The sequence below is a fragment of the Morus notabilis genome, unplaced genomic scaffold (genome assembly GCF_000414095.1).
Source record: "Morus notabilis unplaced genomic scaffold, ASM41409v2 Scaffold212, whole genome shotgun sequence".
NCBI lineage: Eukaryota > Viridiplantae > Streptophyta > Magnoliopsida > Rosales > Moraceae > Morus > Morus notabilis.
The window spans coordinates 871,680-885,863 of NW_010361298.1; the positions used below are offsets into that span (position 1 = coordinate 871,680).

The 14,184-nt window shown below is 31.5% G+C and overlaps 1 protein-coding gene across 2 annotated transcripts in view; it reads left to right on the top strand.

Annotated features, from left to right (window-relative positions):
* Window positions 1–9,194: 9,194 nt before the first annotated feature.
* LOC21407466 (ATPase family AAA domain-containing protein At1g05910) overlaps window positions 9,195–14,184 on the top strand; it is a 6,965-nt gene continuing 1,975 nt past the window's right edge. For both annotated transcript variants that reach the window (XM_024166293.1, XM_024166294.1), the window contains exons 1-7: window positions 9,195–9,730; window positions 10,272–10,370; window positions 10,504–12,357; window positions 12,444–12,632; window positions 12,789–12,931; window positions 13,586–13,831; window positions 14,033–14,184. In XM_024166293.1, the coding sequence (XP_024022061.1) occupies window positions 9,464–9,730; window positions 10,272–10,370; window positions 10,504–12,357; window positions 12,444–12,632; window positions 12,789–12,931; window positions 13,586–13,831; window positions 14,033–14,184 (2,950 nt within the window). In that variant the 5' untranslated portion in view covers window positions 9,195–9,463. The remainder of the gene's footprint in view (window positions 9,731–10,271; window positions 10,371–10,503; window positions 12,358–12,443; window positions 12,633–12,788; window positions 12,932–13,585; window positions 13,832–14,032) is intronic.

The window sequence follows — 14,184 nt, forward strand, 5'->3', positions numbered from 1 at the left end:
GCATTGAAGGTCGTCTCTCCGCAAGAAGCTTTGTTATTGTTGTTTGTTGTCTTTTTTTCCTTTTTTTGTTTTTTTTTGTTTTTGTTTGCCTTTATGTGATAAGGGCGTTTTTACCTTGACTTGATTCTGTCTTTCTTTAGTGTTTCGTTGTGTTTTTGTTTGCTAGATTTGTTCTTTGCAGTTTCTGTGTGGCCTTGGGTGCTATGACCTTTCGACATCAATTGATCATGTATTTCTGTCGATTATAGAGGATGTATTAAAGAGTTATATGTGTGCTTAATCTTTAGTTACCTTTTTGGGTGTCTATTTGTGGAACTCGGTGCATATTATCCTTTTGAGTGTTTCATTCAAATTTACTAGTCGAATCTGTTATTTACCGGTGCCATACGTGTCTATGATTGTGGTTGTGTGCGCGTGCACACACATGTGTCTATGCTTGTGGTTGTGACTTGTGTGCGTGTCTATGGTTGTGGGTGTGTGTGTCTATAGTTGTAGTTTTGATGGTTATTCTAATATTTACCTATTAATGGGTGATTATTTTATTCATAAGATATTGATATGATTGTTGTAATTAATTAGATAGTTGACCAAAAATATATATAGCAGTTAATGAGATTAGATTCTTATTACGTTACCTTATCAAATTTTTATATTTGATGAGCAATCACTTATGAAAACAACTTAACCATTGAAAACTTATTCATATAGCTATGTGTGGCTTTAATGGTTACTCGAATATTTATCTATCAGTCGGTGTTATGTGATATTGATCCGACGGTTGTAATAAATTAAATAGTTAAATTTACGACAATTAATGAAATTAGATTTATATCATTAAATTTCTATATTTGATAAGTAACGTAACCATTTAAAACTCATCCACATATATTATAACTTATAAGGTTTGCTTAATTATTTGATTTCGACATGGTTTACAGTTAATACGTTTCATATTTTTAGTAAAGGATTTCTAGTATAAATGTAGAAGATTTGCCCCAATTGTAGCTTTTACATAGCATGTGTAGTTAATTAGTAAGCTGGAAATAAAAATTAAAAAAAAAAAAAACACTTTTTCCTTTTCTTTTTCTTTTTTTTAATTTTTAATTTTTTTTTGTTTCCTTCAGGTCCCTATAATTACTTCCATCATTACCTTGGTTGTAAATATAAGCTTAAGGTAAACTAATTATTTATAAGCCCTTGAAAACTACAAAAGCATCTCGAAGTAGGTTTATAAAAATAAATAACACTCTCTATGTTGTTGTTTGTGAGCGACTAATAATTTTATTCATTTCCTAAACAATATAATAATCATATTTATCTATTGACCCATTATGAAATATTAGGTGGTAGCTCCTAGATAAATACCCAAAAAAAAAAAAAAATGTTAAACCAAAATTGGATCATTTTCATACCTCGTATTTAAACGCTAGCATTTCTTTAGTTCAAGTAGGAGTATTTGCACAGAAAATGGATAAGAGTAATGGATACATATAGCCGAGTTTGGAGTTTGATTTATTTTTATTTTTCACGTGTTTTGAGAAAGAAAAAAATAAAAACAGGAGAGAAACGGTGTTTAGCACAATTAAAGATAAAAAATTAGAAATGAAAACGATTTTTTAGTTTAGTATAAAATGGGAGAGAAATGAAAAATTATGGATATTTTTATACTGAAAATAATATCTTGATAAAACTACTAAACGCATTTTCAAAAATAATTTCTATCTAAGATTGAAAACATTTTCATTTTCACTTTCATATAAAAAATAAAATCATTTTAGAACGAGTTTTAAACGCACTATATATTTCTTGACCTTTATCTTTGTCATCTTCATTTTCTTTGAACCTTCAGGTTAGACATTTTTTTTACGGATCGAGATTACATTAATTGTTTTTTTTAAGACAGTTGTCTGATGCTTCTGTTGTTAAGCATTTGTGTTGTGTGTTTGTAAATTTTTGTAGGTTATTTTGAGTAGCATTATTTTAAACATTGAGCTTCATAACTGCTACGAATTATAGACAATTTTTACATGCGAAAGGCCATTCTAACTGACTAAAATGAGATGACAAAATATTTCAAGTATTTTGATCTTTGTAAAGCTTATACCTAAATCCTAAATCTTAAATCCGAACCATCGGTTCCAAAAAAAGTGTTAAAGGAGAGCTCGCATAGACCACTCGTATATAATGAAGGTCTTGGTCCAGTCCACCTGCAGCAATTCTTTTGATAGACATTCCATTTCCTTCTTTGTCTGGACTTATTCTTCCTTTAAAGCTTGGGCCAAAGCTTTTATGGCCAAGGGCTGCTGCTAATGAAGACAATGCCCACCAAAATTTTAATGGGTAATTGGCACTGCTTGACTCCAAATTTTTAAAATAGTGACATTTTAGTCTTTAAACTTTTAATTTTATTATATTATTGTTTAAACTTTTGATTTTTGACAGTTTTGATCCTAATATTAAAATTGACGAACAATTTGAATTTAATATAGATAATCACATCTTTATCGCATAATAACTAAAATTTTACATTAAAATAGGGGCGTATTACACTGACATTCTTTGTGTTTTGTCAAAATAATAGACACCTCCTTGACCGAAACTAATCATGTCAACACCCCTCGACTTTTTATAAAAATTACACGGACACCCCCTCCGTTAGTTGACTATCAATCTTAACTGTTAAACTTTTTGAAAATGCCAAAAATGCTCCTATATTTACCGGATAATATTTCTAAATTGTACATAATATTAGAAAAGACGTTTATACCCTTATTTAGCATAAAAATGAGTTTAGTTAATTTTTACACATTTATTAGTATAATTTTCACTCATTTATACCCTTATTTAGCATAAAAAATGAGTTTAGTTAATTTTTACACATTTATTAGTATAATTTTCACTCTAATAAAAATAAATATTTGCTTCTTTTTTTTTTCTAAAAATGCTTTGTTTTAGTAATGTTCTCCATCCACTAAAATAGTGTATTAAATTAAAAACCATTTAATATTTAGTGCATTATTAGGACCAACTATATTATAAATAAAATTAATTTAATTGAACGAATAAATTAAATTAAACAATTTTATCCTAATAATAAAACAAAAATGGTTTAAATTAAACTTAAACATTAATGACCAAAAAATATAATACAAAAAAAAATTAAATGCATTAACTTTTTTTAACATATTTTTACGTTAACTCTTTAAAAAATATTACAACACACCCTAACACAATTTTTTTATTAAAAAAATCAAATAAAAAGAAAGAAAACAAATTTAACACATGGGTAGTTTTGACATTTCTCACTAAAATTTAACAGAGTTTCAGATAGGGGGTGTTGCTGTTATTAAATTCAGTTAAGGGAATGTTACTGTAATTTTAATAAAATACAATGGGTGTCACAGTAATAAACCTTTAAAATAGTTATAAAAGTGCAAAATGTTACAGTATTCTACATGTTTTAATATTAACGAAAAGAAAATTTTGCTTATAACGTAAATTTTATGTAAAATTTTAAGCTATCACGAGATGCGTACTTGATTATGTTTATTAAATTTTAGAAATTGCTCGCTAATTTTATTTTAAGGGACCACTGTTAAAAAAATAAGAGTTTAGGACTAATATCCTAAAGTAAAGAAGTTCATGCAATAAAATATCAGTATGCTCAAAGTTCATGGACAAACTGTGCCAATTACTCAATTTTAAAATAGCTTAAGCATAATATATGTGCTATATAATTAGTGATTTAAAAAAAAATTAAAACATTCCATTACGGACCAAATAATGATGGATTAGGGACAAATCAATAATTATACTATAAAATGCTTATTAACTAGAGTCTCCTTAATTGCATGCCCCATCACAGAAAAAAAAAAAGAATAAAGTAAACGATTAAGTCAGGTTCGTGTTAGAAAATATAAACGGTAGGAATACAAACATTAATCAATAAAAAAATCAAAAATTGTTATGAATAACATTTTTACAAAATCAAAATAAATAAAATAGCTAGATATTAAAGTATTTGAAGTAAGTAGTAGTAAATAGTAAATTACTAAATAAATAATCTATTTTTTGGAAGTAAATGATTACCTAACAAATTTTGCTATTTACTGTTATGTACTCTAAATATTTTAAAAACCTACTATTTACTTAATTTTTTACTGTAAAAGTACTTCTTACTTCTTTCTTCCTAAAAATTCATGTATATAATGAGAATTAAAAAAATATATGTATAAAATTAGATTGACAACTTTTAATTCTCTTTAATTTAAATACAGAGTCCCAGCGAATTCATTTGCTTGATAATCTACCATGTCATGATGATCATACTTGTCAAGTGAGGTGCAAAGAAAATTACCCGTTTGACCCAGATGTAAAGGGTCATTGCCTTAAATCTGCCAAAGCGTCGAAGGGTAAATGTTACTGCTACATTAATGCTCTATTTATTTTACCGATTTGAGTTTTACTACAGTAAAAAATTTTCAGAAATGATCACATTTAACTTTTTTATTATATTAAAAAAATCTCACATAAAGTCACATTTATATTTAAATCAGCGAACTAAATGGACCCTAAATAATTATATAATTCAAATGTTAGTTATCAACTTATCATCTCAGAATCTTATCGTTTTAGTAAGTATATAAATATAAATAACTATTATCATGGAGTGCTATTGGTCGTACCTGTATGTATCATTAGAATTACTAATGCTCACTGTTAGGAATAATATCTTAAAAGTATGAGATATAATATGATATTTATTATTTATTTAATAAAATAGTTTATTCATTATTTTATGTGCATAAATTAATAAATATTTATGAATATCAGTAAAAATTTATGATTATTTATGTGACTTTAAATATTTTATATAAATATTATATGAGAGATGATAATATTTAAGGATAATAATCAAAATGATGTTCGTAATGAATTTAATTAAAGTTCAGAATCTTTAATTAAAACATTACTAATACATGTCATCCTCATTCAGAATGGAATAGTGTTATCTGCACTGTTAATATGGTGAGATATTGAATGAGTATATTACGTATAATGAGATTATATGGAACAGAGACATAGACACAATACGAATTTCTGAAAATTTCTGTTAAGTATAGAAATTCTAATTGACTTTACCGATGGTCATACATAGAATGATCTTAATCCTGAATTATAAGCATACTCCTATTTGTATATTTGTGTCTTTTATTTGTTCAGTACAGATTTCGAGATCTTGAATCATATTCTTTGTGTTTTAAAGACATGATGAAGTGAGTAACTAAGAATGTTATTATACGAGAGGGAATTCATTCCTTCTTGAGAAAGAAGTGGATAAATAATTCTCTTAAGAGTTGATTCGGTACTTGGATAAGAAGGATCTCCGATTTATGAATTTGTTTTATGAATCACTGTCAATTAGAGAATCAATAATACTCAAGGATAAGACATAATTAGAGAAATTAACGGATTTCACCTAGCTCTAATTATGAATTATTTATGTAGGATTGATCTATATGTAATGACTATATCAAATAGACACTTCACAGTTTAAAAGTAATTTATGTATACAATTATGAGAGTGTAATTCCAAGTTTATAGTGGAGTAACTTTTAGAATTAACATAATTAATTAGTTAATTAAAGAGTTTAATTAATTATTAATTTTGTTGGAGCTCAGAATTATAAGTCACGAGTCCTCGCGTCGTCCTTATAATGCTACAAGACACTAAGGGTAAACTGGAAATTTTAAAATTATGGAGTTCTAAAATAAAATGCTCAAGGATAATTAATTGAAAATTAATCATAAATTAATATAATGTGAATGTGTTCACAAGGTGTGAACACATAGCACAGTGTGAATCTCTTTGACATTCAGTTGCTTGCTCTCCAAGTTATCCAATTGACTTATTTGATAAGTTGTCCAATTTGAAATTAAAATTGATTTAAGTTTGACTTAAATTAGAATTTGAATGAGTCAAAATTAGTCTGGAGGATAAATGCATAATTTTGCCCTATTCTTTACCTGCAGTATGCGCCTTCCATAGGTAGGAATCTCCCTATAGTGGCCAGCCAATATATGGATAAGGGAGAGTGGATTTTTGTTTCAAAATCAAATTAGAAGTGAAAGATAATTATCAAACTTTATCTTAAAGATAAAGATTAAATTTCTTTTGAGAGTCTGACTAGTAATTATTAAAATTATAAATTACTAATGTACTTGAACAATACAAGACTCTCTCTTCTACTTGTTGCTTAAGTATTTTAATAACTACACGGTCTGATTCCGCCAGCGCCACTAGTTTTAAATGTCTACTAACTTGAATTTTCTTCAAATCACAAATCGTCCTCTTTCGAAGACCACTACTTCTTTTTCCGACGAACATTAAATGTGGACCTCTCTAACAATTGTTTATTTTTTAGTGGAGTGACATAAATAGTATTTTGAATTAGTTACAAAAATTTCCCTTGAACTAGGCCCCTTATAACAGTTTGTCCCCTGAGCTTTAAACGTAACGTTCATTCCCTTAGAACAATGAAAGGTTTCATATAAATAGCAATTGTTGTTAAACAATTTCAAGCACAATTACTATTTTATCCACACACCGTAATTTTTAATCTAATTTACATATAATATAATAAAAAACAAAATAAATCTTCTTCACTCTAATGACACAACAAATCCCCACCTCTCAAATATAGTTCCTTTTATTGGCAAACTAGTTTAGCTTACGTGCGATGCACGTTTTAAGTTGTAATTAAAATTTTAATAACGTAGAGTATATAAATAATAGTCTAAGTGAAAAGGTGATATGATTAAATTAATGAAACATTCCAAATTATAAGATAACAAAATACAAAAAAAAAAACCCCACAAGTAAAGAGATTATTATGATGAGAAAGTTTAGATTTGAGGTTTAAAAAATCTTAGAGAAAGAATGAGAGTAAAAGAGGGGAAAAAAAAAAGAAAAATTAGGAGAATATTAGTGGAAGTCATCTGATAGACAAGTGGTGCCAAAAAAAAAAAAAAAGAAAAAAAATGGAGAATTTACCGTTAAGAGTGCATGAATCTGACATTTACCCTTCACTCTTAATAAATATCATTTTGTTAGTGTAATTATTTAATTAAAAAGGTTATGAATCAAGAGTAAAGGGTAAAAAGTAACTCTAATCGTAAGAGATATTTGTAGACAAATGGAGTTAAAAAAGAATGGAAAAAGAAAGTTAAAATACATAGAAATAAAATAAAATTTAAAGAATGAAATTAGAAAGAAATGAAAAAGATTAAAAAAAATGAAAACGGCAAAATGAAAGTAAGAAAAAAATGAGGGGTAAAATACCAAACAGTACATATTGGACAACGAAATGTGAATAGTATGCCCTATGGATTATTTGTATGTATTAAATTGTATTTGATGTTTTCATAACATAGATTATGAATATAAAAAATTATAAAAAAATTTTTACTTAAAAATTTAACAAATCAAGAGTTATTTACATAAACAGTCTTTAATAATAAATTCATATTTTAAAGCAAATGTAGCACGAATAATGCATAAAGGGTTACAAATTATGAGAGATTAAATAGTAAAAAAAATAGATCCATAAAAAGGAAAAAAAATATTTAGACTAGTTATACATTTTGACTTTTTGTTTGATATATTTTTTTTCTCAAAACTTGTTTTTTAATTACTTTATCATTTTAAAACCCTTACGTATTATTATTGTGTTCGATTCATTTTGAAAATAGATAGTTCATTAATTAAGGAGTCAAAACCATATATTTCATTAACCAAGTGAAATTTTGATTTAGTTTTTCAGTTAAAAAACCCAAAAACATAAAAACACATACCACAAAACACAAATAACTCGATACCTATAGAAGTAATAAACAGTGAAACAACAAAATAGCTTAATACACAACTAACCGTAATTAAAGTCAAAATTGATCAATAATTAAAGAGCTTATTCCGATGAGAATTGTTGAGATTGGAGGTTTTAAAAATCTATAAGAGAGCGATAAAGTTTAAATGTAGAGAAATGAAAGAGGAACAAAAATAATAAGAGAGTATTGGAGGTAAGAGGCCACAGTAAATTAAATAATGAAGCTAAAAAAGAAATAGAAGAAAAAATAAAGTAATGAAAAAGAAAAAAAAAGGTAGAAAACCATTTGTAAAATACAATGGTAATCAAATATAGTTAAAAAATGAATTAAAAAAACTAAAACACAAAAATAAACCGTTAGGATAACAAACTATAGTAGACAAATGGAGTAAAAAAAAAGAAGAAAGAAAAAAGGAAAAAAAACTTTGGCAGTCTAAACGGTGCGTTTGGACTACCAAAAAAGCATAGTGAACGTGTTTATACTCTTTTAATATATGTAGAAATGTATTTTTATTATTTACTATTTTTAATGTTTAAAAATGTTTAAAACAACTTCATAAAGTTTTAATTCTAAAAAAAATAATCATAAAATTTTTAACTTACATTTAATTAATAATGGATATTTTGTAATTAAAAGTCTAAATTTAAATTAGTTTCAAATTTAACTTAAATTACAAATCATTAAGTTACTAAAATACCTCTAAAATAATTAATTAAATGTCAATTTTCGTTAAAAATTTAACAGAGGGGGCTTTTTATTAACATTTTATTATTTAAAGAGAATATATGTTACGTTTTAAAGATCGAGACAAAGTGTTAAAAGAAGTATAATTCGAAGAAAACTTTTATAATTAATCCTAATATTTTGTATCATCTTAATAGGTATTTCTAATTTTTTTTTTCCTTTTTTTTTCTCCGGAGATCATTTTGTCAAATAGAGATAAAAGAGATCATAAGTGTAAAATAATAATAACAATAATCCAATATAGGAACTTCTATGATAGGACTAAAAAAATAAACTCATGATAGTTTCATACTTTCAGTCTTTAAATCCGTCTTAAAAACTATATATTATATATATTTTTTCTATCTGATGTGATTTTAATTAAATTTAACAATTATAAACATATAACTATCTTATAAGAGAAATTCTTTAATAATAATAACAATTTTAGTATATAAATTCTGCTACAAACCTATAGTTTTAATTTTTTATAGCGTTTTTTTCTTAAAAAAAATTTAAATTTCACAAATTATAATAAAAACCCTAATCAGAACTTTAATTAGTTTGTGTTGGGATAAACGGCCTAAGAACCGTCAACAGTGTGTATCGGTAAACGAACCAGCAAACGCCAGACCCCCAAAAAAAAAAAAAAAAAAAAAAAAAAAAAAAAAAACAAAGAAGACGACAGCCAGAGGCAGGGCTCCTTCCTTCCTGCAACGACTTGGGAATTATTTTTATTTCATTTACACCCTCACTCTCTCTCTCTATATCTCTCTCTCTCCGTCTGCAAAACCCTAGGAGTCAAAGAAAATCAATGCGCATGGGGTCCGATTAGGGTTTTTTGGGGCGAGAGATGCATCCGAAGCAGCAGAGAGCGTCGGATGGCGGGGGAGACTCGACGAATGTTCGGCCGCTGAGGAGCAGCGACAGAGTCCGGCGGAGGCCGAAGATGTACGGAAGGGCCTCTTACTTCTACTACACAAGTCCCGCCATGCGCAAGCGCAAGACCATCAAGAAGAAGACCAGGAGCAGGACCGCCGCTTCTCGCATCGCGCAGTTCCTCTCTCCCTCCAATCGCCGCCCTCCCGCCACGGCCACCCCGACCACCACCAAAAACAACGTCAGTCATACACACACCCACACTCTCTCTCTCTCTGTTTTTGTTTTTTAGTTGAACATTTTTTTGGACTTCTTTCTACGATTGAATCTGAAATTTCGTAGTTTCATTTTTGGAGGTCTCGAGATTTATTATTATTATTATCATCATGTTCTTTTTATCGTAATTCTGCTAAATTCCAACAGGGAAGGGAAAGGAAAAGGAAAATTAAGGATATATATGTTTTTTGTCTGCAGAATTTCTGGTCTGTTCTTTTATATATGATATTTTATTAAATTAAATGTGGAATATTTTGTGGGGTTTCCTTTTGTTGCAGCAAAGGAGGTCATGCATTGCATGGTAGGTTGCACATTTGGTTTCCTTGCTTGTGTCTGTGAGACGAAACTTGTAAAGATGCTCAATCATATGTTTTTTTTTTTGGTTTTATAATGTTGAAAGCATTTTAGTTAAATTGTTGAAATTAGTTTAACCAAAGGATTAATTGCCCTTCTCTGGTATATTTGGTGTCTTGAAATTCTAACATATGCATAGCTACTCGTTGCAGGCAGATGTAAGTAACCTTCGACGCTCTACCAGAAAGCGAAAGGTTGTAACTCATGATGATTATACGGACAGTTCTGGTTATGAGGATGAAGACTTAATGGTGAGATGCTATAACAATGCAATTTCTATGAATGCCAATTATTCAATTGCCTCGAATTTCAAAACTAATGCGTTGAATCGGGACATGATTATTTTGTTTGTGACTGAACTGAAGTTATCCGATTTTGTTTCAGAGACCTTCATATCGATCTTCGAGGAACCGGATGGATAACAATGTGAGCAGGGTTGAATTGTTATCTCCCAAGAATAAAAAGGTCGTGGAAAATAAATCAACACCTCGGCGCGAAGGGTTACGCCCTCGCCGTTCAAAGGGAGTTCCAAGGGAACAGTCAAATATGGAATTGGATGATGGGCAAGGTACTTCAGAAGAGAAAATTGGTGAAGATGAGACTGAAAATGGGAATGATATCGAAGAGATTGATGCAGATGATGATCAAAATGAGGGTGAAGGTGTGGGCGAAGATGAGGATGAGGGTGAGGGTGATGGAGATGATGATGGAGAGGAAGATGGTGATGATGAAGACGGAGAAGAAGAGGAGGAAGAAGAAGAAGAAGAACAAGATGGAAGGAGGAGATATGATCTCAGGAATCGTGCAGAGGTACGTAGGATGTCTATGGAAGTAGGAAAGCCAAGACCTAGATCCCCTCGAAGGGTATTACATCAAGGGATGGGGACTAAAGTCAACACGGATGTTAGGAAGAGCGGCTCACGAGTTCATAAGCGCCATCGTATTGCGAGGGCTGACGATTCTGATGACTCCCTTCTTGTGGATGAGTTGGATCAGGGCCCTGCAATTCCGTGGGGCCGTGGTGGGAGGTCCGGACCACCTTGGCTTTTTGGGGGACTTGACATGCATGGGACAACAACATGGGGGCTGAATGTTGCTGCATCAGGTTGGGGTCATCAGGGCGATGCTTTAGCAAACTTGACTTCTGGGATTCAAACTGCAGGGCCAAGCTCAAAGGGTGGGGCAGATATTCAACCTTTGCAGGTTGATGAGAGTGTGAGTTTCGATGACATAGGTGGGCTTTCCGAATATATTGATGCTTTGAAAGAAATGGTCTTCTTTCCCCTACTATATCCCGATTTCTTTGCAAGTTATCATATCACTCCACCGAGAGGGGTGTTGTTATGCGGACCCCCTGGCACCGGTAAAACGTTGATTGCCAGAGCATTAGCCTGTGCAGCATCAAAGGCTGGGCAAAAGGTAAGTTTTTACATGCGTAAGGGTGCTGATGTCTTGAGTAAATGGGTGGGTGAAGCTGAGAGACAATTGAAGCTGCTTTTCGAAGAAGCCCAGAGGAACCAACCTTCCATTATCTTCTTTGATGAGATAGATGGGCTTGCACCTGTGAGATCAAGCAAACAAGAACAAATTCACAATTCTATTGTGTCTACTTTGCTTGCTTTGATGGACGGTCTTGATTCTCGTGGGCAAGTAGTTTTAATTGGAGCAACCAACCGAATTGATGCCATTGATGGGGCCTTGCGTCGCCCTGGTCGCTTTGATCGCGAGTTCAACTTTCCTCTGCCCGGTTGTGAGGCACGAGCTGAAATATTAGATATACATACTCGAAAATGGAAGCATCCTCCTTCAAAGGAGTTGAAATCGGAGCTTGCAGCTAGCTGTGTTGGATATTGTGGTGCTGATTTGAAGGCTCTTTGCACTGAAGCTGCAATCCGTGCTTTCCGTGAAAAGTATCCTCAGGTTTACACGAGCGATGACACATTTCTAATCGATGTTGATTCAGTAAGGGTTGAGAAGTATCACTTTGTTGAAGCCATGTCAACGATTACTCCTGCTGCTCATAGAGGCACTATCGTGCAATCTAGGCCATTGTCTTTAGTAGTTCAGCCATGTCTGCAAAGGCATCTGCGTAAAGCAATGGATTTTATAGCAGATATTTTTCCTCCCCTTTCAGTGTATTCAGAATTGACCAAGTTGTCTCTGCTTTCCTATGGTTCAGCAATTCCTCTAGTGTACAGGCCTCGCCTACTTTTGTGTGGCAGTGAGGGTTCTGGCCTGGTAAATATCTTAGAACCTCTTGCTCTTGACAAACTGGTAACTGTTGGAACTATAAACTAAATATACTTACTGCTTTAGTTTAACAGGATCATCTTGGGCCTGCAATTTTGCACGAGCTAGAGAAGTTCCCTGTTCATTCTCTAGGACTTTCATCTCTGCTCTCCGATCCTAGTGCAAAGACAGCTGAGGAAGCTTTGGTACATATATTAGGTGAAGCAAGAAGAACAACGCCATCTATCCTTTATTTGCCTCAGTTCCATATTTGGTGGGAGAATGTGAGTTCTTACTTATTTATTTGAAATTTTATCAATCAAAATGCTAATGAATAATCATTTACGGTCTTGATTTTTTTTCCCCTTTCTTATGTTCTTCTTTAAAACTTTTGGTATCATATCTGAATGCCTCCTTGTCACTCTATGTCTATATTGCAGGCACATGAGCAGTTGAGGGCTGTTCTACTGACGTTGTTAGAAGAATTGCCATCTGACTTACCCATATTATTACTTGGTACAGCCTCCGTGCCACTTGCTGAAGTTGATTCAGACGCTGCTTCAATATTTTGCAACCGTTCTGTGTAAGTCTCCTTTTCCTCTTCATAATCTGTTTCCTTTCCCCTTAATAATCTCATGTTCTAAACCTACGGCGTCCCCAATTTCTTCTGATGCATAGTTTCATTGGTGGTAGTTAATTTGCTTATTTCCATTCTCCGTTATCTAGTACGAACCATATTAGTACATTATGATAGTCTATTAAAAGATAAGTGTTTGGTTTGATTTATCATGGGGAAAAAGTAGCTGTTCCTGTTATTTGAGAGAAAAACAGAATGGTGCTCCATCATTACATGGACTGTGCTCCAAAAAAGGGTTTCCCTAGGACACCTTATTGATGAGATGAATGAATCTGTACACTGGAGTTCTTCAATTTCTATCTTGCTTTTAGCCAGTTTTGTTTCAATTTTAAAGTATGTTTTTCAGAACTTTGTCTTCTGAGGATTTAAGTTGGTTCATCGATTTATTTTATTTCTCTGTAAAATAATAATAATAATAATAATAATAATAATAATAATAATAATAATAATTCCGTGTCTGTGCCTATACCATGACGTCATACAACAACAACAACAACAACAACAAAACGACAACAAGAACAACAGCAGCAGCAACAACAATAATAATAATCCCACGTCCATGCCTATACCATGACGTCATATATTACTCTTTTATGACAGCTACCAGGTGGGTGAACTAACCACTGAAGACAGAACGTTGTTTTTCAATCATTTAATTGAAGCTGCTTTGTCAGTCTTGTTGGAGGGAATGACAAAGAAATCCCAGGAATCAGCATCTGTTCCTGAACTTCCGAAGGCTCCAAAAGTAGCAAGTGGTCCAAAAATCTCCGAGTTAAAAGCCAGGGTAGAAGCTGAGCAGCATGCCCTTCGTCGATTGCGGATGTGCCTTAGAGATGTTTGCAACCGGTTAGATAATCCCTCTCATGTATAGTGATTTATTTCTCTGTTTGAAGACTATGGAATGGAAATTCCTATTTATTCTGTGGTTTGCTACATTTCAACAGTAGTTTTGCGCTAGTTGGACATTCTCTTTACATCTGTCATTAGTCCTAATTTTAGCATTTCTTGCTCTCACTGTTTGCATATATGTCTGTTTCTTTTCTGCAGTATTTTATATGATAAACGTTTTACTGTCTTCCACTATCCTGTTTCGGATGAAGATGCCCCAAACTATCGCACAATCATCCAGAACCCGATGGACATAGCTACACTTTTGCAGCGAGTTGATTCTGGGCAGTATATTACATCTTCAGCATTCC